Source organism: Coregonus lavaretus, assembly GCF_964263955.1.
Source record: "Coregonus lavaretus genome assembly, chromosome: 37".
NCBI classification, from domain to species: domain Eukaryota; kingdom Metazoa; phylum Chordata; class Actinopteri; order Salmoniformes; family Salmonidae; genus Coregonus; species Coregonus lavaretus.
In genome coordinates, this window is record NC_140024.1 from 21,515,927 (window position 1) to 21,539,710 (window position 23,784).

At 41.7% G+C, this 23,784-nt stretch overlaps 1 protein-coding gene across 1 annotated transcript; it reads right to left on the bottom strand.

The window, feature by feature from the left end:
* Positions 1 to 6,336: 6,336 nt before the first annotated feature.
* On the bottom strand, positions 6,337 to 21,389 carry LOC311111944 (sal-like protein 1). Its single transcript, XM_084154879.1, has 3 exons — positions 20,517 to 21,389; positions 9,589 to 13,379; positions 6,337 to 8,322 (listed from the first exon to the last, which is right to left on the bottom strand). Exons 1-3 carry the CDS (start codon positions 20,587 to 20,589, stop codon positions 7,882 to 7,884), a joined length of 4,305 nt encoding a protein of 1,434 aa, XP_084011005.1. The 5' UTR covers positions 20,590 to 21,389; the 3' UTR covers positions 6,337 to 7,881.
* Between the last annotated feature and the right edge of the window lie 2,395 nt (positions 21,390 to 23,784).

Consider the following 23,784-nt stretch of genomic DNA (forward strand, 5'->3'; position numbering starts at 1 on the left):
GGACCACCAATACACAAAAATGGATGCACGCATGACTGTAAGTCGCTTTGGATAAAAGCGTCTGCTAAATGGCATATAATTTTTTTATATTATCATTTCTTTGTCAGTGGGCAAACGTACAAAATCAGCAGGGGATCAAATACTTTTTTCCCTCACTGTATACTGAACAAAAATATAAACGCAACATGCAAACATTTTTACTATTTTACTGAGTTACAGTTCATATAAGGAAATCAGTCAATTGAAGTACATTCATTAGGTCCTAATCTATAGATTTCACATGACTGGGAATACAGATATGCATCTGTTGGTTACAGATACCGTATTAAATAAAGGTAGGGCATGGATCAGAAAGCCAGTCAGTATCTGGTGTGACCACCATTTGCATCATGCAGCGCGACACATCTCCTTTGCATAGAGTTGATCAGGCTGTTGATTGTGGACTGAGGAATGTTGTCCCACTCCTCTTCAATGACTGTGCGAAGTCACTGGATATTTGTGGGAACTGGAACACGCTGTCGTACACATCAATCCAGAGCATCCCAAACATGCTCAATGATTGACATGTCTGGTGAGTATGCAGGCCATGGAAGAACTGGGACATTTTCAGCTTCCAGGAATTGTGTACAGATCCTTGTGACATGGGCCCGTGCATTTTCATGCTGAAACATGAGGAGATGGCGAATGAATGGCACGACAATGGGCCTCAGGACACCATACACGTGGTCTGCGGTTTTGAGGCTGGTTGGAAGTACTTCCAAATTCTCTAAAACGACATTGGAGGCCGATTATAGTAGAGAAATTAACATTCAATTCTCTGACAACAGCTCTGGTGGACATTCCTGCAGTCAGCATGCCAATTGCACGCTCCCTCAAAACTTGAGACATCTGTGGCATTGTGTTGTGTGACAAGGTGCACCTGTGTAATGATCATGCTGTTTAATCAGCTTCTTGATATGCCACACCTGTCAGGTGGATGGATTATCTTGGCAAAGGATAAATGCTCACTAACAGGGATGTAAACATATTTGTGCACAAAATGTGAGAGAAATAAGCTTTTTGTGCGTATGGAAAAATTCTGGGATCTTTTATTTCAGCTCATGAAATATGGGACCAATACTTTACATGTTGCCTTTATATTTTTGTTCAGTGTATATACAGGAGGACAACACAAAACACTAGAACAAGCATGGTCTGTTTTGACCAAACTTCAATAGCTTCAGGGTTGTACTAGCGCATCAGCTGTCACTGTGTGATGTGCTTGTAGGGGCTTACCACTGCACAGGTACCCTTTTTACTTGCAGGCCGAAAATGACACATTCAATAAACTCAAGTATCTTGGTCAAGTGTCAATGGAATCAAACACACCTGACAAGTGACTGAAGTCTGTCCCGCGAACATCGAAGCCATCGTTTCATGACGTTCTATCAGCCATAATATTTTATAATTTCCAAATCGTTATCTCTGTTTTGAAACCATAACGTTGGTACATCGAACCACTGCCTTGCTGTCATGCTTTGGCACTGTGAAAAACAGGAAAGTAAGAATGTATGTCGAGGGTTGTGGGACTTAAGGTTAGATGGTGATGAGGAAATCTAATCTGTGAGATGACATTAACAGAGTGTCAACGAGCCTGTGTGTGTCTAAGCCCTCTAGCAGACAGTGGTGGATAGGGTTACCAACCGTAATTCTGACGGTGAAAGGGACACAATCAGCCTACTTAATCTCAAAGAGCTAGTCTCTTAAAGAAAAGAAAGACGATCTGTCTCCGTTCCACTGTATAATGCAAACGTACATGTGACTTATCTTAAAATGGAAGCAAACATACATGAAATTAAAAACGCAGATAGGAGAGATCATAAAGCAAGTCTGAGTATCGTTTTCCCCTTATAAATAAAAGCAGGTTGTTTCTCCTCAAAAGCCCAGTCTTATAAACCTACCTGGCTTGAAAGACACAAACCCAGACACCACATTTTTAAGAATTAGCATCACAAAGAAGATAAATGTCTCTCCTTGCAATAAACCCCTCCTAAAACGGCCCTGCAATTTCACTGGTGATGATAAACAGGGGGGAGAGAGACAACAGGGCCTTGTGGGTAAGACAAGCCCTTACTGTACATTACAGCCATTAGCATCCCTGAAGGATCCTGTTGGATGGACGATGGGGAAACAGAACATTGTGGTGGCTGTGCTATGCATGAGTGACTTATTAAAGAATACCCAAAGAGCCTTCCAGTCCCTCCTCTCTTCCAGTCTGGTCTGACTAACCCAGTCTTCCTTCCCTCCCCAAGAGGACCCCACATTAGAGCTCCCACCTGTTTGTCTGGGGACTCCCTGGACACAATAGGTCATGAAATGCAATCTCTCTTTCTCACCACACAAAAGGAAAGAGAGCGGATGAACTGAAAGCTAAATGACCTTCACGTTTGGATAGTCCCCAGAATCGCTGTACCATTAAAATAAACCATGCAAATACTATATATTTTAGAACTACATGAGACCAAAACAAACATGAAGGGTAAGTGAAAAGTCTTAGAACTGGGTGTATAGTGGATATTTCCTTGGAAGACTTTTATCGCTCTTCTGTGATAAATGTGAGTGTAACACAGGGCAAAGAAATCCTGCTTAATGTTTGTACTCACAATCTGGAAGTCTTGTCTCCCAACCAGCTGTGTACACGCTGTAGACTGTCTCTGTTTTTTCCACAGGAAACCAAAGCCATGAGAATCATCAGAGGAGAAGAGAGGGGGAGACACACTGGAGTAGAAAGGGAAAGTAGAGAAGAATAGAAGTGATTTAAAAGCATACTCAAATGAGCTGATAGTCATAGAGAATATAACAAATGTTATATTTTATTCACTATTCTGTTCACTCAATGATGAGTATGATTTCCAATGAATTTTCAAAGTGTATATTACATATGATAAAAAAGATTTGAAACTTGACACTAACTTGAGAGTCACTCTAGGAAGCTCCTTTTAGAGGCCCTTAGCGGCAGGCCTGTCACCTGGCTGGTATTGATTGGCAGGTGTAGGCTGCGGTGCAGGTGTGGCTCGGTGGCCGTGTGTCTTGGGGCCGTGGAGCGTGGCTCAGCGTGGCTCACCATTGTTCTCAGCAGGTCTTTGATCACCCAGAGCCAGGCCAGAGACTCAGTGGGGAGTCCCTGCTCCACACCATACCAGGCTATCCACACCACCAGGCCCCAGGCTACAGTTTGTATCGACTCGGCAGGCCTGACAGCCCAGGACGGGACAGTGAAGGAGGGGGGCTTTGGAGTACACAGGTCTGTGAAGCATAATCCATACTTCACTGGGAGGTTGGGCTAGGGACTGTATGGAAGGTACACTGCATGAGTTCAAGTCCATAAAATATGTCTGATGGATTATAGAATTAAAGCGGTGTTAGCTCCCTTGCTGTTTATTCTTTCATAACTAAAATTGCAAAAACAAAAAAAGATAGCAAATTGCAAGTTATAAATGTGCTAATTATAGAGCACAGACTTTACTGTAGAGACACTAAAACTAAAGTGACAATAAAGTTACTTTGCTAATATGTCCCATCCTCCCCTTCAGACATTACCTCCTTAAACCAGTTAGGTCCGTTAAAGAACAACACTAAAACATAACGTTATAAAGGCTTCAAAACAAACATCAATACCAGTAATGGTGGAAACGAGACAGAACTACATCTTCCATAAGAACGTTTGTAGGTAATGCACACAGAAGTGTGTGTGTGTGTGTGTGTGTGCATGTGTGTGAATTAAAAAGTGTATATTCATCTTATTCTATCACACCGGACAGTGGCATGGAGACACACTCAAAAAGCCTGTCTGTCAGAGAGCCACATGGGCAGAGTAGGGGCAGCCCCACTCAGCCTGTAGCGATTGTGTTTCACCATGTTTCACCCCAGTCTTCCTGTGGTGCTGTGTTGTGAAGCAGAAAGCCACTACTGGGAGGCACAGTGGAAGAGATCAATTCTACACATTCCTGCCACCTGAGATTCAAGTGTTTCTGTAATGCTGCACAGCTCAATCAATATTTAACCAAAAGCTACGTGGGGCTGCTGCCTGCTGCACGCCTGGGGAAAAAGACCCTCCTCCACCACACATCACTAGGACCACTCACTGAGGGTTTGTTACACAACTAAAAGCATGTGTCTATTTCATGATTTCTCCTTATTGCATCCTTTCTCTCTCCTTTGATTACACAAGGGGAGCTGCTCCATATGCTTATCCCACCATTTTTCCTTCTCCTAAATCCCTGGCCAGGCTCTCGAGTTAAGGCTGGGTTATTTTTTTATGATTATGTAATTAGCAATCATTTATGTTTTGTACCCTAGTATCTGGGCTCTCAAGCCTCTGAAGATTTGATATTTCTTTAAATAGCTGAATTAAAAGGATGTATACATTAATAGGAGATATTCCTGAAATTAAAAAGACCCTTTTTTTCAACACATTTCCCTTGGTGCATTGCAGCATTTCAGAGCTTTGGACCGTCATCAAGGACATAGACTATACCCAACTGCAATCAGAGTAGTTTATCCACCTTGAGGCTGAGTGAAAACAAGCACACTGTATCACTTCAAACACTTCATTACCACTACATGCACAACAGTGATATAGTGAACTATAGCCACACATTTTATATAGGCATATAACTAAAGTTCCACCAGTTCAAAGTTTGATTGAATTTAAGTAATTCCTGCTCTTAAAATTATAACCATAATATCCAGCCACTATTACATGCATTTGAAAATTGTATCTATTGTTTTGAATGAAGAATTATGAACTATTTTTGATTTATTTTAACATGGCTGAAATAAACAAATGAAACAAACAAATTGTTCTCATTGTCATTGCAATTTTACCATTATTATTATTACTACTATTATTATTATTATTATTATTATTATTAGTTCATTATAGTTTATTATAATCAATATTATTATTTTTTAAATATGGTGCTTCTGGATGGATATTGAACCCACTATAGTATAACATATATTATGAAATTCGTGTTAATAAATCTAAAGAAAAACTTTTTTCCTGCGTAGTTTTACAGGCCCACTTAAGGTTACAAACGAAATATTAAATAACTTCCATTCTACATCAAAGTGTATGGAGCTAAATATACGACTGATTAAATGGGCAGATCAGGTATCATTAGTCAAACTATAATCATAAACTGCTATATCAATAAATGTCACATTTACAAGACAAAAAAATCCGATATTATCATACACTTCATTTCCTTGTTTTCTTTTCTAAGACAAATCACTGACCAAATCACGGAGTACCGAGATCAGAGCACATTTGTATTCCTTTGAGTCAATAAACAGAGGACGGAGTCAGGTATTCCGACTCTGTAATAAAATAATCCGGAAGCTGATGCACTGTACAAACAAAGCTCTATCAGCGGACCAGATGTGACCGTCAAAAGGGAAAACAGGCATGGGGGGCGGGGATCCCATCGTCGGTCCCGCACCAGGCCCGCTGCAAGGATCATTTAGCATCGAGATCTTGTAAATATTGGGGAATTTAGCCAGCTATAAAATCCCGAAGAGGGGGAGAGAGAGCGGCGAGGGAGAGAGGATGCGGAGCTCAAATGAACAGGTCCTGTATTGCAGGATGTGCAATGATGTGTTAAATTAAATGCAGCTGTTGAAATGCAAAAGGGGAAAATATGCCTCCAATGTAATCAACCGTTCCATCAGCTGTCCTCGTGGTCGTTGTGGCGATTATGTCCCTTTCTCTAGTTTTGTGAGGCGTCACACAGAAAGTAACAATGCAGCTTCTCTTAGGACACTAGCTCAAAACAAAAGTTTTATATTTTCTACCACCAAATGAAAGAGATTATTCAAATACTATGCGCCATGACACATTGTATGCCTAAATTGGCTAATTTGTTGTTGTTCACTTTGATGTAATTTATAAGGCCTATTCTGGCCATCATCAAGATATAATGATGCATTATTTTGAAATTTGAACTAAACGTGGTCTGCAATCTGCATAGGCATAAAGCCCGGACACCCCATTTCTTCCCATTCACTTCCTTCCTAATTTCACTCCGGTGAAACATGGATTAAAATGTACGATGAGTGACAGAGAGAGTTACCCTTTAGAGTGACGACGAGTCTTCTAAATCCATCACATCAAGCCTTTGAAAGACAGAGGGTTTCTGGACCGGTCGATTATTTAATTAAAGATTCAAAGGACTGACAACAGCAGGAATGATGAACTAAGAAATGTGACTTCTGCTATCGCATACTTTTTAATGACCGATCAACACAACCCAGGTGTCCTCATTGATTACGTCTACATCCGAACTCAGATTGTTTGACACAATCATGAAAATCACTTTTAAATTACTTTAAAAAGAATAGGCTGCTTCACAACAAGTGCCAGTCGAAAATGAGAGGGGAGATCAATTAATTTACCATTGACCAGTGTTATAGATCCATGATACAGTATTATTTCATAAGTGCATGTAGGCCTATTTAAACTCAAATTAAAAAATTCAATCCACAAAAAATATATATCTGATCCCTCAAATAAGATGAAAAGACCACATTTCAAAAGTGAAAACCCTCAAATTATTCCAAACCCCCATTATCGGCAAATCATAAAGCATACAAAACTGAAAGAAATAAAAGAGAATGAAGAGACACAAACACTCATAATTTTCTTTTGGAAAACGGATGTATTTGATTATTAGAGTAAAGAATGACATTATCTTAGTTGTTAGTAGGTATTAAAGTGTAGAGAAACTGGACCCATAAAGATCTTCCAACTTTCCAAGAAAGTGCATGTAACAGTCCGAAGGTTGTCAAACCTAATATATATTTATATTTATAAAAACACTATCATTTGTCCCCTGGCCAAGATGGACTTTGTCTTGTGAGCTTTATATGTACATTTTGTTGTGATGGAATTTGTAGATCCCACATCTGACATTATTTACATACACTTCAACACATATGTTGCACTTGATGTCAATGAGGATACTGAGGACATAGCAGCAATGTGGAAATCCAGCAGATGACCTATAGGAGAATCCCACCCACATGATTGGCTCTCTTCTCAGTTCAAACCAGGAAGTGGCCCTCTCCGAATTCATCATCTCCTCTAACAACACAACTGTTTTGTGTTAAACTTTACACCACAAAAGCAAAACAAATTAAAAAAGATCAAGAAGAAAAAAATGGAACTATGGAAGAAAGAGAAAAAGCACAATACAGAGAATAACATTAAAGAACAAAACAGGTTAGGCCTACTGTAACTCTAAATAAACACTTGAAATGCTTGAATTCCTTCTTTTTCCTTAAATAACAGATCAATAGCGGTTGATAAGGAAAGGACTACAGTGCCATCATAGTCCCTTGCCTGAAGTCTCAATAATTTTTTTCATGGGGAACGTTAATACACATCTGTTAGACCATCTAGAGTAGATTAGTGTACATTATTTACATCCATTCTGTTTCGTTTATTACAGATCTAATGCATCACATGAACATCAACAGTTGTGTTATAGCTATATACTACAGACAAAAAATAACTTAATGCTAAGGTAAAGATATGCTAAAGTTTCAAAAGCACACTTTTAGCTCATACCCATTCTGGCCGTAGAACAGAAAAAAACTAACTGTTAATGCTTCCACTTGGTTCCGAGCAAGGTTATAATCACTAATAAATAAGCTCCTTAAAACTATAACATGTTGTACATTGTACAAAAAAGCAAGTTCTCTTCACACTCATGTTCGTAAAGTTTCAAAGGCAAGCCAAAGCCAAGTCATTCTTGGTCTTCTCTTTCTCTCCCTCTGTGTGTGTGTGTGTGTGTGTATGTGTGTGTGTGTCTCTGTGAACATATGAGAGGAAAAAAGTCTCTAGTTGGTGACAATCTCTTTGTTGTCCTCCATGAAACGTGTGAATCGGAAGTGGGTCCCGTTCTCGGCGTTGGCCATTTTCTCCAGGCCAGCCAGAGCGGCATTGGATTCTGTACTGTGCAGCTTCTCCAGGCTGCCTGTGAGGCCGCCCACGGGCGAACTGCCCCCGTTCCCCATGCTCCCCGACAGAGACGGCAGGCCTCCGTTCTGGATGACAGAGATCTCGTTGGTCTTCATGGCTAGGCCGTTGGAGAAGGCTGCAGCGTACTGGTTCCAGAAGCTAGCCGGGTCTCCGTTGCCCGCCCTAGACACCATGTCCTTCTGGAAGATCTCTGGGAACTTGACAGGGTTGGTGCCCAGGAAGGCCATGGAGCCGTCTACAGAGAGCCGACGGCCACGTCTGGCAGGGGCGCTGTTCCACATGTGTGTGCCCATATGAACCTGGAGAGAGAAACAGAGAGAGAGAGAGAGAGAGAGAGATAAGCAATATTTAAAACTTGGTCACAACAAAGGCACATAGTAACAGATGATGCAATGGAAAATGTTTTAATAATAAACAGCAAGTTAGCGTTAAAATAGTTCAGCACCCTGGGTGCAGCAGGAGGATTGGTGCAGTGAGCTGTGAAAGGCGTGGGGACGTGGGCATGGAGTAACCATTTTATTATGGCTAGGATGATATACTGCATTTAATCTGAAACCTTAATTCAAATGTCTCATGAGGGAGACCCTTGTGCTTTTGTTCAAATTGCAGTGCCCACTCTCATTGCCCTGGCCAGTATTACATCTGACATTTACCCATGCTATGACCTTTCCCAACAAGGACAATGTATTTTCCTTCTTCTTTTGATTCTGAAAGGATGAGTGTTTCAGATAATTATGTTATTCTTTTTAAATCAATGTTCAAACATGTAGGTGTCAGATACACAACTGATTCTGTTGTCCAGAGCACACAAGAAAGCACACATCTAGCAATGTGTTTTAAAATATCACTTGCTAGAAATTAAACATTATTTTAATAAAAACACACTACAAAATCATAGCATCAGCAAAATGTGAACTCTTGCTACAAATAATAAGGGTATTGTATTTTTATATCAACAAGGGTGTGAACTATAACTAGTGCTGATTACTGGTAATTGCAATCTGGTTATACATTTGACAGTCCTTCCTAAATGTTACGCCTCTCTACGTTTCGCCCCTTTGATTTCTCACAGTGGTGTGATCACATTTGGCCCTTCAGTTCCTGTTTATCTCTGAGTAGGGACCTTTTCCAAATGATCAAAGGGAAACTCTGGGATTTTCACTGGATAAACTCTGGAAAACTGAGGATGGTTGCCTCTGGTAACTGTAGTTAATGCTGTTAACTGAACCATTCCCAGCTGTGCTCTGCTGATCACATTCTCAGGTTTCTACCCAATAATCATATTAATGGGGTGATACAACCTTTCCGCTAAGCTGGTTCTTTCATCAATTATAGTCCATTACTACTTCCGAATGGCACTGACATAACACACTTAAATTTGTTGCTCAAAGTTGTGGACCAAAATTCGGGTGCTTTTTATACTCCTCTTATAGATATTCATGAATAAATATGTGGACATTTTCCAAATCCATTCATAATGTTTTTAAACATACAATTGCCCTGAGATTTTGAATATGTGTGTATTTTACCTATTGCATTCATAATGTTTATAATCATACAATTACCTTGAGATTTCCTTTGGTGGTGAAAGCCCGACCACAGATGTGGCAGGCAAAGGGCTTCTCCCCAGTGTGGGTCCTCTCGTGTATCTGCAGAGCGCTGGAGGAGGAGAAGGTCTTCCCACAAGTGTTGCAGTAGTGCTGCTTGGGTGTCCGGCGTGGAGGAGCAGAGGCCGAGGGCACCGGGGATGTAGAGGCCGAGGAGGTCACCAGGCCATGGGGCATGTTGCTGGGCATGTCCTTACGGTGATCCCGGTCCTGGTTGTCTCTGTGGTGGTCCCTGTGGTGGTCCCTGTAGTGGTCCCTGTGATGGTCCCTATGGTGGTCCCTGTGGTGGTCCTGATGGTGGTGGAGGCCGTGGAGGAAGCCGTTGACCTCTGATTTGATCATGGAGGACAGGGAGTTCACAGAGAGGAGGGAGGGGGTCGGACTGGAGGAGAGGCTGGTGTTGGAGGGTTCGAAGAGCTGCGAGGGCAAGTCCCTCATCTGGTGAGTGAGCATGTGCTGCTTCAGGTTGCCCTTGGTCGAGAAGCCCCGGTTACAGGCTGTGCAAATGAACGGTCTCTCTTTGGTATGGCTTCGGTAGTGGATGTCCAAGGCACTCTGACATGCAAACGTCTTCCCACAGATGTCACATGCCGTGTTCTTGAAGGTGCCGCGATCGCGGAATGGGAAGAGCATGCCCAGTGGGTCTTTAGACGGGTTGCAGGATGTCAGGTCCAGGGCCCCAATGCTGGAAGGGTGATGCTGCATGAGGCTGGCACTGATGTGATCCAGGGACATAGCCCTCTGGTGCCTCTCCTGTCTCTCCTGTCTTTCCTCCAGGCTGGGGGATTTACGTTGCTGTTGAGGCTGCCCATTGGTGGGGGACGAGGCCTGCATGGAAGAGGTAGATTCTGACACAGCTGGACTCCCGGCACTCTGGCTCTCGATGTCCCCACCCAGGGATGAGGAGTCGTTAGTATGGCAGTCCCCTTCCATTGAACCTCCGTTCCCCATGGCCTTTATTCTGCTGGCCTGCAGCTCCTCTACCAGCCTCTGGTGGGGGTTATGGTGGCTGTTAAGCTGATTGTTATGGTGGTTGTTATGGTGGCTGTGATGCTGATTGTTATGGTGGCTGTTGTGGTGGATTCTATAGTCGATATCATGGTGGGTATTGTGGTGGGCGTTGTGGTGGGCATGATGGTTTTTCTCCTGCCCCTCCTGGACGACCATCTCGGTGTGAGAGGGGGAATTGCACAGGCTGTCTTGGGAGGCGTCGACTGACTTAGGGGTGTCTGGGACGCTGCTGTCAGGGCCGTCTTCCATTCCTTCCATCCCCTCCATCCCTTCAATCCCCTCCATATCATCATCATCAGAGTAGTTGTCCAGGTCATCGAAGTTCTCATCGAAGTTCCTCTCATCGAAGGAACCCGTGTCGGAGCCCATGGACTCAGGGTAGCTGTCTGGCAGTGGGGTGTTTGAGATCTGCCCTCCCATGTGCATGCGGATGTGCTGCTGCAGGACAACTGCGTTGGTGAACTTCTTCTGGCAGATGGGGCAGGAGTGATGGACCCTGAGTGGAGGCATGGCCCGGTGGACGGTGTAGTGGGTCTTCAGGTTCCCCTTGGTAGTGAAGGCTCTGCCACACACTTTACACTTGAAGGGCCTCTCTCCAGTGTGAGTACGGTAATGCATTTTCAGGGCGCTCTGACAGCTGAGCACGCGGTGGCAGATGACACACTCGTTGGGGTCAGTCACCTTCCTGTCGATGTTCTCCACCAGCTGCTGCAGCTTGGAGGTCTCCGACCCCTGGAGCGGGTCCAAGAGGCCCCCGAACGGGAACTTAGCCTTGAACTGCTCAGACATGAGGGGCATGAGAGGGTTGGTCATCATAGGAGGGCTGTTGGAGGTTGTGTATTCTGTGTTGCGCTCAGACTCAGAGCTCACTCTCGCCATAAAGCTCGACGAGTGACTGCCCTCTTCAGTTTTCCCGTTTGACGTAGGCAGGGCCGCAGCTTCTTCAGACACCCCATCGTTGCTTTTCATTGATGGCTCAGCAGCGTCACGACCGGAGTCAGTCTTTGCAGAAATGGAAGGGCTGGTTATGGCTACCGAATGATCCTCTTTTTTAATGAATGGCGGCAGGCTGGGCATGGTTGGTGGGAGCAGCATGCCCACTGACGAGGTCAGAGTGGAGAGAACAGGCTTGCTGTCCAGCCAGCTGGTCACAGGCTTCTCTGGGGGCATTGACATACCATATGGAATGCCAGTGCTCGTTGGAATATTGTCTAAATGCTCAGGGACAGGGTATGGGTTCATCTGAACATGTGGATACTTCTCTTTATGACGCTGGAAGTGGACCTTCAAATTACCCCGGGTGGAGAAGCGATTGCCACAGATGTTACACTTGTACGGCCTCTCACCTGTGTGAGATCGCAGGTGGATCTGCAAGGCACTGTCACTCCCAAACACTTTGGCACAAAACCTGCACTTATGCTTGAAGAACGCCTCCTCTGAGCTGCTCTTGGGTTCAAATGAAGTTACGTTTGGTGGCTTGCCTTTCCTCTGGGCCAGCGCGGCCAGAGAGTTGAGGTCCTCCACTGTGGTGCCAATACTGGGCAGGGAGCTGGAAAATAGAGGGTTGCCGGAGGGGGGCTGAGGTAGAAGTGGATTAGTTACAGGGTTCAACAGGCTACCTATCCCAAAGGCTGGCATGGACGACTTAGTGTGTGATGGGTTGCTGAGCTGAGAGTGGAGGTTGCTGCTGATCGCATGTATTGGCCTCTTGTCAGATGACGACTGGGCGTTGTTGACTGTGGACGGCCCCAGTGAGCTGATGCTCTGAGATGATTCACCGCTGCTGGGGTTGTTGCTCTGAGGTAGCTGTGCCCTTTCAGCCAGCTGCTTCAGGCTGCTGATGCTGGCAGACTGGCTGGCCAGGCTCTGTGCTAGGCCCGCGGCTGCAGCCAGCTGCTGAGAGAGATGGGAGCTGAGCGTGGTCAGTGGGTTGGCTGACTGCCCCATCGAGCCTAATGGTGCTGAGATGCTGGGGGGAACCTGCATTTCAGGGGACTGGGAGGCCAGTAGAAGGATCTGGTGACGGATCTGTTCAATGAGCTGCAGCTGGTGGATCTGTTGCTGCTGCAGGCCCAGGAGTTGCTCCATCAGGGCCGGCACTGCCACCCTGGGGCCCCCGGACCCGGTCCCAGAGGAGCGCTGCGTCTCCTGGGAGAACTGGGCCACAGCCACTTTGGTGCTCTGCAGGTTTTCGATGATGACGTTGCTGTTGATCATAGAGAAGCTCCCCAGGTCAGTCAGGTTGCCGAGCTGAGGTAGCTGAGGGGCAGAGATGGTCGAGGTGCCTGGTGCTGGGCCAGAGCTGTTCCTGCTGGAGCTGTGGCTGTTTCCACTGCCCGTGTTCATGTTGATGGGACTGCCTCCTTCCATGTGGCTGTTGCCTCCATCATTGTCGTGACCGTGATGAGCGTTGATTCCGGAAACGTCGACGTCCATAGATTCTTCTTTGTCAAGAGCGTTATGCTCCAAAAGGTCACTGCACTCCGCTTGATCAGTGTTATTAACCGTGTCATTCATCTGCTCATCAGGATTATGTGGAGGGGAGCCGGGCGAGAAGGTTCCGGAGGGAGAGGCAGGATTTTCATTCACTATCAGAACTAATTGATTCTTAGTGCAATTCTTCTGGTGCTGTTCAAGATCTGATAGTTCAAAGAACTCAGCACAACATCTGCTACAGACGTTGGCATCTGACTCCTTGTAGGGGGGGTCTTCCTCCGAGCAGGGCTCCTCTGTGTCCCCTGAAAAACACAGGAGGGGGAAACAGAGGATTAGTGATTACAAATGTTTTGCAGCTGAAGAAGCAGCTTTATCTATTCAAATTCCTTTGTTGTTAATCTTAAATTAATCAGTTTTACACTTATCCGCTTGATACGTTCACAAAAAAACAACCATCAAAAAAGCAACAATTAACCAAACGAAAAAATTGAAAAATACCCCTTTTAATGTGGTGACTCTGAGAAACAGGATAAGAAAATAATGTAAATCAATAATACTTGTTCTAATATTGCCTAAAAGTGATCTTTGAAGATGTACATCTGGGTTTCATCAATCCAACCATCTTTTAAGTAATCATTTTCTATAGATAATCCATCAACATATAAAATACTATGAAGTGAGGACATTGGTGCTTAATGACATTTCATAGAGAAGCATTGATTTCCAATATTTCATACTCCTCAATGTCTACTTGTCCACTGAGCGCAAATCAACCATTTGAAGGACTTATTAGACTTTCAATTTGCTGTCAACTTTGCTCATTTTCAACTCGACTACAGGCATCTTGGACAGGTTAGCCCTGTCACTAAGCTAATTTGTATCCAGTGAAGCTGCAATCGGAATCTGACAGCAACAATAAACAGAGCCTTTGGATTCCAGATTGTTCTCTCTAGCCACTCGGACACTCAACACAGACGGTGCAAAATTATATATGCCATTATTATACTAACATCACTAAGAATAATCTAATTTGTTAATATAAAAATATGCGTAATGTTTACATAACACATATTTTAATAAATATACATAACATAAATATGTAATGTATATTTAATAAATATACATCACATAAAATAAATAAAACACATTATAGTACCTAATATAAAATGAAGAGTTAAACATAAAGTATAAAACTTTGTATAAAAAACGGAATTCCAACTGTTCATTTGTAGTGTTGTAAATGTGTAAGTATCACAATGCTTTATATATACTTTTTAGTGAAAAATAAAACAAAAACATAACTACAAATGGTGAGTCAAGAACTATGAGTGGAGCTGCTGTCATATACAGTATATTAAAATGAACATCTTGCTGCCCAAAACCAAGCAACTGGCCACACCAGTTTAGGCAACAGGCAATTCAATACCAGCCAATAAGAATACGCAAAATGAATGATAATTGTATTTTAAATGTGCATAGAAACTGCTTTTGGTTATGCAATGTCCATTCAACAAACACAGGGGTTAGTGTGAAAAGAACAAAAGGCGAGACAACACCCATGGGCCACTGCTGTGCTCCAGACTTTCCTCATTCTATCTCCTTTTTGCCAAACCAACATCTCACTGTTTAACATACAAGTTGATATACAAATTGCAATTCTCTATGAATCCCTTTCAGTGTGGGCGCCGGCCATCTACATTTTCATCAGGGGCAAAAAGGGAGGAGGATTCATTTGCAAATGAAACCCAGAGAGAGAGAGAGAGAGAGAGAGACAGAGAGAGAGAGAGGAGTGCGGCCCTGCCCCACTGAGACAGGATGGCTTCCCATTGTTCACTCAGCATGGGAGTGGCGGGCTAGTCGGCACGGCCTGGCCTGCTCTGCTCATCTTGGCCGACTCAAAGCAGATCCTGTTTAATTCAGGGATTATCTCCCTCAATGTTTCTCTGCTCTGGGACATCAGATAACGCAAAGTTGCCATGACAGTAAAACCCAGACTCACACCACTCTAACCATGCAAACGGAGAAGACTCGCTCCAACTTTAATGGTAACTTTTTAATATCAGCCATGCAGCCCCCCCTGAAAGCGTCAGTAATGAAAAATGTGTTTGATTTACCTCGTGGGAAGGAAGACTATCTTTGTTTGGTATTGGTTGACCATGTGAACAAATGAAAGTGGATTTTAAGTAAGAGGAAATACATCAACTTACACAATGTCCTGAATACACTGCTGTAGAAAATACTAATGTAGCTAACCAAAAACGTGAGAAAACTTTTCCAAAGTCAACTAAAAAATAAAAGCGCTTGAACCCCCCTTTAAGAACTTAAAAAACTTACCTAGAGGTTACAGGAGCAAACTTTTACAAACTTACAAAAGTGCACTATCAATGCAAAAATTCTCGTACTAGATTAAAGTACACTGCAGTGTAGTGATGACACACATGTTGAAGCCGCGAGCTACTATTTCCACATATCATTAATGTAAAAAAAAATAGAAAAAGATTGAAGATTCCATACATCCAAAAGTTTGTTTAAACTGTCCAATGGAATCTGTAGGAAAACACTAAGAACAAGTGACTAGCTCAAGTTTGTTCAGAGACTAGCGGAAAACGTATTTAGTTAGGCAGTCAGTCTAATACAGAGTAATACCTATCCTTCAATGTAACATTCTGTCATTTATCAAGTGAATGGAAACTGGACATTGTGGATTGTATCACATTGTGGATTCTATCTAAACATTATCGTGTTTATCGACCAAAATAACTATATCCAAAACCACAGAGAAAAATAAAACAAAGAGCATATGCCCAAATGTAACTCTGTTATCAACTTTAGAGTTCTCATAACATTCACTGAAACCACAATATATATATATATATATATATATATATATATATATGTCCGTAATAATAACATACTTGTAACAGGCTAGGATTTGACCAACCAAGGGGTAAATTCACTTTCTAAATCTCAAAGTGTGTTACTCTCAACACCCAGCACACCCCACCCCCTTCCTTCGTAAATACTCAGTGATTGTAAAGCAAATAGTGGTCAAAGTAAAACAATCAAATTATTCCATCTCAAATGTGCTCTTTCACAAGAAGCTATTTCCATACCACCACCTTGACTATTAAAAATGGTAAAACATCTCAGAAGCATGCAGTATCTGAAAGTCTTAAATCTATAATAATTTACTGAGGTAATCATGTCTGTTTACATAAGTAGACATGCATTTAAAAAGAGATGATATTGAATATTTTGTTAATCTGATATCTTTATGAATAAAAAAAATGAATACTATGAAAATAACACCAACAAATACGCAGCCTAAATGAGAACAGCTCTAATACACACAACGCCCAAATGTCTACAGCAACCGTGCATAAGTTAGTCAATGTTTTAAAAAATAGCTGAGGATTATCTCTGAATATAAATAATGTGTTACTCTGTATAAAAGTGGTGTCCTAAAACTGCTAAATCTCAACATCATCATCATGCAACAAGGAGTCACCAGAGCACAGGCCTTCAGGGAGGCAGAAGAGACACATACCAAAACCGAGATCCTCTGAGAAAAAGGACAGAAGCGAGTGAATAATAAGGGAGATAGAAATGTTGATTAGTAGAAAAGATGACAGAGTAGCTTTTTGAGAGTTCCTACGTTACTTTGCAGGGACGCTGGCTTCAAGCCTCTTCACACTTGTGAATTCAGTAGGATGTCTGATGTCTGATGCCTGCATGAGCTAACCCATCTCCTCTCCAGCCCTCACACTGCTGGCCTCACTGGAAACATCCCAGTGAACACTAGATGGGGTTCCACTAAAGCTGCCGTTTCCCGGACGGACAAGCCCCAGCCTTAGCAGCTTTGCCCTGGTGACATGCTTAAAGCTTAAAGGGGAGGAGAAGGGAGAAAAGCAAGCAAGTCCTTCAGCCGGGATACATCTCAGCCTTCCACTATATAAACATTGGCAAAATGACAAGTAACTGAATCCCTGTTGTTTGCGGGGTACAACAGTGCGAAGGGCCGGGGACCGCCCTGCCGATCTCCCTCTGGGGGGGCTACTCTGGCAGGGTGAAAGGGGATGGCGGTCACATTGATAAGACCCCCCCATCACAAATAGAGGACAGGGTCCCTGCTAGGCCCCTGTGGCTCTGATCAGCGGGGTCAATGACGAGGTACAGGAGAACACACTGCGGCCTGAACTCTCATCAACTTCACACAGGGAGACACAGGGGGACTCTGGCAAAGGTTAAAACAGCTCAACATCCCTCCCGAGAACTCTCTCTCTCTTGGAGCGACGAGATGAGAGACAGACAGACAGACAGCCTTGACTCTCACAGCCTCATACACTAACTACCCAGCTGCAAAATGCCCTCAGCATCTCCTTAAAGTGTATTGGGAATGTTAGCCTCCCTCTTTTTATTTTGCATACAGAGACTCCTGAGGACTTTCCAGTTCCACACAAACAGGAGATCTCTCAGTCATGAGCACACATTCTAGAATTATCAACCCATTATCAGAAATGCAAGTATTCCATGTCCCTAACCCAGAATTACAGGTATTGCATTTTCAGCTTGTTTAACGCATAATGAATTTGGGTTATTTATTGTGAAACTCAATAGGCACCAGTCTGCTGACAGAGAATGACTAAAGTTACTATTCACTACTTTATTAAATTTGAGGGAAAACGCAACAGTCATGGAAAAACAAGTATGATTCTAGGTATAGACAATGTTTTGCATTGATCCTTAGTTCCAACAAAATCATGCAACCTTAGGTAGCAATAAATGCTTCTCATGCAAGGTTTTTTTAGTTGGGTGAAACAGACCTTTATTTCCAGTTAGCATAACGTGTTTCTGAAAGTATACTGCAAACAACATTGCTGTACACACAGCAAACAGCTTAAAACATGGACAACGTCAAGTCATTCCAAAAATATAGATGTAAAATAAGTCAAACTAAATGGACTGTTTCGATGAAAATATCTTTCCATACAACTCTTCAGAAGGAAAATACATAGACAATGTGTATGGAAAAAACAACCATATAGGGTAAATAAAAGAGCCTCTATTGTTTTCTTTCTGTAGGCTATGTCATGGCAAACACTTCTAACAAACAGATATGAATACTAATAATAGTAATAATAGTGTAATATGGGCTACTATAGAGCAGTCACTACAAACAAGTCAAATGGAAACTGTATCAGAGACAGAAGCTTATGATTTCCTTTGAAAAAAGCCAATGACAATATCATCTGCAAAAAGACAAAGCCTACTCTAACCATTTAAACGAATGAACAGAGAAAACGCAACGCTTAAATCTACTATATATTTGAGACTTTTGAAATACATCTACAATTCTACAATTTTAGATCGAAACTACAGTCGTTTCACTACGACCATTCAACAATTTTTTTTAATGGTTATTGCATTAAATTGTACGTTTGAGGCAATATAGAATATACAAACTTTAATAATCTGGAAATTGCTTGCTATTTTTAAGATAGTGAAACTTAAACTTTGCCGCATCAAAATACCTTACAAACACTATAGGGTGAAAGTTATGGCTATAGGTGTTGTAGGCCTATAAAAAAAAACGTTTTCATACTTCCATAACCTGTTTTTCACATCAGGTCTAAAGCACATCTTTAGCAATAGAAAATTAAAGCCCAACTTGTTGTAAGTCGCTCTGGAAGACATCATTTTATCAAAGTTATCATCATAAGAGGAAACGTGACTGTTGGGTGGACTTAACAGAGATGGACAGCTGGTCACTTCGGAGTAGTGGAAACTCGCAAGTGTGACAAAGCCTTCCAAAAGCAACCATCTTTTTGATGCTCTCAACCACAACTTGACATATTTCTTTATACCAGCTCATTTTCACGGTAATTTGGTGCTGAGCTTTTGTTAAAGTAAATGAACATAAAACTCTTTACATATTTTGGAAAATGATAGAGAGAAGTTTCAGGGAGAAGTTAACTTGTTTATCTCGTAAAATAACAGGCCTCTGTGCCTCACTGTTTCTTTCTCTCAGTGTGTGTGTGTGTGTGTGAAAAGGGGGGGGGGGGGGGGGGGGGCGAAAGAGAGAGAATCGGAAGCAGTATGTCATCTATACTAACATTTCAGTTTTTAAATATTTTCGGTTTAGGAATATACACAAGGGAAATGTAGGAAGTAAACAAAAAGTGTGCATGCGGCTAAGCCTAAAACTATTATAATGTATTAACATTAAATAATGATATACATAATAACTATAAGGTCATTATGACTTCAGTGTTCTGTTGCATCGAGCATCACATTGAGATTGTGGTTTAAAAGTCATATTTACATTTATGTCATTTAGCAGACGCTCTTATCCAGAGCGACTTACAGTTAGTGAGTGCATACATTATTATTATTATTATTTTATTTTGATTTTTTTCATACTGGCCCCCCGTGGGAATTGAACCCACAACCCTGGCGTTGCAAACGCCATGCTCTACCAACTGAGCTACCTCCCTGTAAACTAATGTTTACATATAATTTGTAAACTAATGTTTACCATCCACCATTAAGACCACAAAGATGTCCACAAACTGAAAATCGATAAGGTATTCATTGTAAGCAAATAATGATTATATTTTATCATATATCATTTGATTTTCATCTAGCCAATGCTTGGCTGAGAAATACCGACTTTGTAGACTAGCCTACATACGCGACAGTCAGAAACAGTAGAAACTTTATAAGAGTATGCAGATTATTATTTATATTCTATATATGCCTAAACATTGGTTATTTCGACGCACAAGTATCTTGTCCGTGCACAGTGTACAGTTGGGCAATGATTGGAGTGAAAACTGAGTCGACTACAAAAGCAGAAACTTGAAGGAGCGTCTCGCTGCAGCAACTTCGCCTGCCGCAGCAATAGAGGAAACTTGCTCCAAAGTGTGTAAAACAAAAATGCTGATTAAAAACTCAAACTTTGTAGCCTACCACACAAAGTGTTCTAAAAAGTGAATACTAAAAGTGTAGGCTACAGACAAGCCTATGTCGAGGTAAAAGTAGACTAAGCAGCCTAATAACAAGATTATAACGCATGCACTTTTTAACGGTTATATTTTGTAACATAAAGTTTCATTCTAGTTGTATGAACAACAAAACGCAATAATATGATATTTCGAAGAATAAAAGTATTTTACTGTGTCTTAGAGCGATATACAAAAGGCACGGCCTATAGTTTGATCATTAAGTAGATAGCCTAAACACATAGTAAATGTGTCTAGTTGTGATAAGCTGATTTTGAGACTGTAAATTGCATGGTTTCATTGAAAATTAGGCTAACTTAGAAAAGGGGGAATAGTTCCTATCCAAAAAGAAACAACCCTAAAAAGACAAAAAAAATCTGTAAACCAGATATTGAAAGATAGTAGCTTGGATAAGAGCGATCCATTTCCCGAACTTACCATTGTGCTCGGATAAGGCCAGATGAGGGTCGGATTGGAAATGTTGCGGCTTTGCTTGTTTCCTCCGCGACATGCTGGCTCACACATCAGCCAAGAAATAATACAAAATTAATACAAAATCTGCTCAAAATGACGAAAATCGAGCCCATCCACCGCGCATGTGTCCTGTTATGATTATCAATAATGCTTTGCGATTAATCATACAGGGTTCTTTGAAAGGCGATTGGCACCTCGCCAGCCCCCTATTCAAATTAAGTATCTTTAATCAATTAGGTCCTGATTTGCTGGGGACTCTTGTCTCTCTCTCAGCTCCCACCCAATGAGTTGATCCGTGTGGAAGAAAAGGCTGGGTTTTCCAACTCCCTTTAGATACAGTTTAACCCTTCTTAGCAACCAGCTGGTAGCTACGTAAAGCTTATCTTGGCTACTAGTGGAATGTCACTCTTGAGTCCATGCGCGGAACCGTATCTTTCCTATTGACCAAGCAGCGATCAAACCCAGCAGAGTTAGGTAAATTTGAACTGATGAGACGCTCACGGTGAAACCTCCGTGATCTCACATACAAATACTTTCCACAACTCTGATCCCTGTTGCTGTGTATATCCTCCTTTCAGATTTGCATTGAGGTCGTTGTAATTCAGATCTTGTATGTTGAAACACCGATACCTAATCGTTGGTTGGTGGTGCCTCAACGCAGCGAGGAAAACGTAGATCGACTATAGAAGTCTCATGCGTAATGGCACCGTAGGTGTCTCAGAAGTCCAAGCTATGTATCGAATATTCCAATCAGATTCATTTGATTATCGCCGAACGGGGTTAGTAACACGTTTTCATCACACACCGCATTCCGCGAACAAACAAACTTTAAGGGCCCATGTAGGACTGTGAGAAATGTTGAGCCCAGCCCATCTATGATGTGATTGGTCACTGGGCTATTCTATCATAAACCGTCGGAGGTGCAATCTCTCTCGCTCTCTCTCTCCCCTCTCTCTCGCTCTCTCTCGCGCTCTCTCTCATACACATGGTTCGCGAGCGAGTGTGTGTGTGAGAGCGTGAGCGAGTGACTGACCAGTAGAGGGGACAGTAAAGAGTGTATGATTCTGTTTCGAAGGCATGAAAATGTTTGTGTTGTTTATAGATGTTTACTATACATAGGCTACTTCAGCGCATCATGCATACATTTCACGAACTTGCGCGTCATTGAAACATTGAGTTGCTTTCATTTCAAACTCGCTACAATCAGCGTCTTGTCCAAATTGTAGCCTACTGTAGCCCATCATGTCACCGGTAGCCTATGTGTCTCTTTTGCTGTACGTCCGGTTTATGTTTTCATCAGTTCTGTAACAAAAAGGAGAACCTTATTGCGCAGTTGTAATACAAGACAAAAGCAGTTGCTATTCAAGAAGTGGATTTAAAGAAAATAATTATCCCAATAGTAGAAATTTAAAACTATATAGGTTACACTGAATAGACGTTGATCTTTGCTCCAAACACAACGATAATTGTATACTTTTTCAACATAGAGAACTACTGGCATATACAACGGGGAGGAGAATAGGGCCAGACTTAAATTAATCAAGATCTTTATTGATAAAGCATTAAAATACAATATAGGTCACGTAATAAGCGTTGATTAATATAATTTAATTGTTAAACATTGTTTTGAATATGTGAAGCCAATAGTTAACTCCATTTTAAAACCTACTGTATGTACGTTAGTCATTTTATTATAATAATCATAATGATAATAATAATAAAAATGATGATATTACAATTATAAGAATCATATAAATTTAGTTGTATAATTATACACTATTCGTGATGACTCCTGTAGTCATCCTTGGGAATGTTTGGAGAAAGCAGGAGTTCCTATAGGAACTGCTCTGTGTCTAGTAGATTTATTGTGTGGAAAAGATAAACGAAGCTATCAGTCAGGCTGATGTTGAGAAATGAAGATAATAATGTTACTATAGGTGATGTCTTGGATGCCATTATTTTTCACTGAATATTTAAAGAGCTGCTGCAGGCTAGATGGATCTAGTCCTCTCTTGTTTCAGCTATCTTTTAGGACGACTCTATTTACTTATTAATGGCGGAGGGACAGGGGAAAAAATATTGGTGATTGCTACTTTTGTTTGGCGGACACTGATATGTCAGTACAGAATATCAATAAGTAATACATATTTTTCACATTTTTATAAATTTAAATATTGATTTATATATTTTCATATTGGAATTGCCATTTACAGTATAGTCTATAGAATAACGTGTTATGTTCACAATCCCTCAATATCTCAAAAGGTAGAAATAAGACAATAAGGAATAAAATAACACAACTAAAATAAAAACTTATTCATACAGAGATGATAAGGAAACTGGAAAACAATTACATACCTGTATGTCATATAGGGTAATGATAGGCCTACTCGTATTGATACCCATTGGCAAGAATCTTTGCTGAGAATTATATCGGCGATAAAACTAAGAGGGACAAGAAAATAGGTCTGCAATATTGTAATGTCCCGGGCGGAAAAATCAATGGCCAGTTAATTGATGTGAGTGTTGGTGTGAGATTGTAAACAGGGTGATTTGCAGCCCAGCCGAGCGAGAGACATTTTAAATGAGATTCACCCCAGACGGTCGGACTATACTGTGTTAACAATCACGGGATGAATGACACAAACAGCAAGAATTTTGGGGGTATGAATTGAAATAAGTGGAGGACTGAAAGCGAGGGATGGGGGTAGGGGTTAAATGAAAACAGTCAGAAACTCACTCCCACCCACATTGAGAGGGGCAATTAATTGGCACCACTGGAAACAAATGTATAGGAGGGCATCTCTCGCTTATAATGAAAATATGACAAAGTTATTAACAATTATATCATATTCATAAAGCGGGTACTACTAGAGTAAGACATAGCCTATACATTAAGATTGAGTCTATTGAAAATAATATGTTGGTTGATTCACTAAATAAAAAAGTAGTTATTCTCTTGAGTTAGGGAGAATATTTTTGCAATGCAGGGAAAAGTGACTGACGCTGTATTTTGCGCACACATACTCAGTGCGCGCTCAATCTCTCTGTCACGCGCAATCGATACGCAGCATATAAGAGTGGGAGATGCGTGGGACCATCATTCACTATTATCACTGACATCCGATAATTGATCATTGCTCAGAAAACACAGAGCGTTTGACCGCATAATTGAATAGCATAAGCAATATGGGCATTTCCACCGCACCCCGAGACCTGTGTTGTTGGTGGA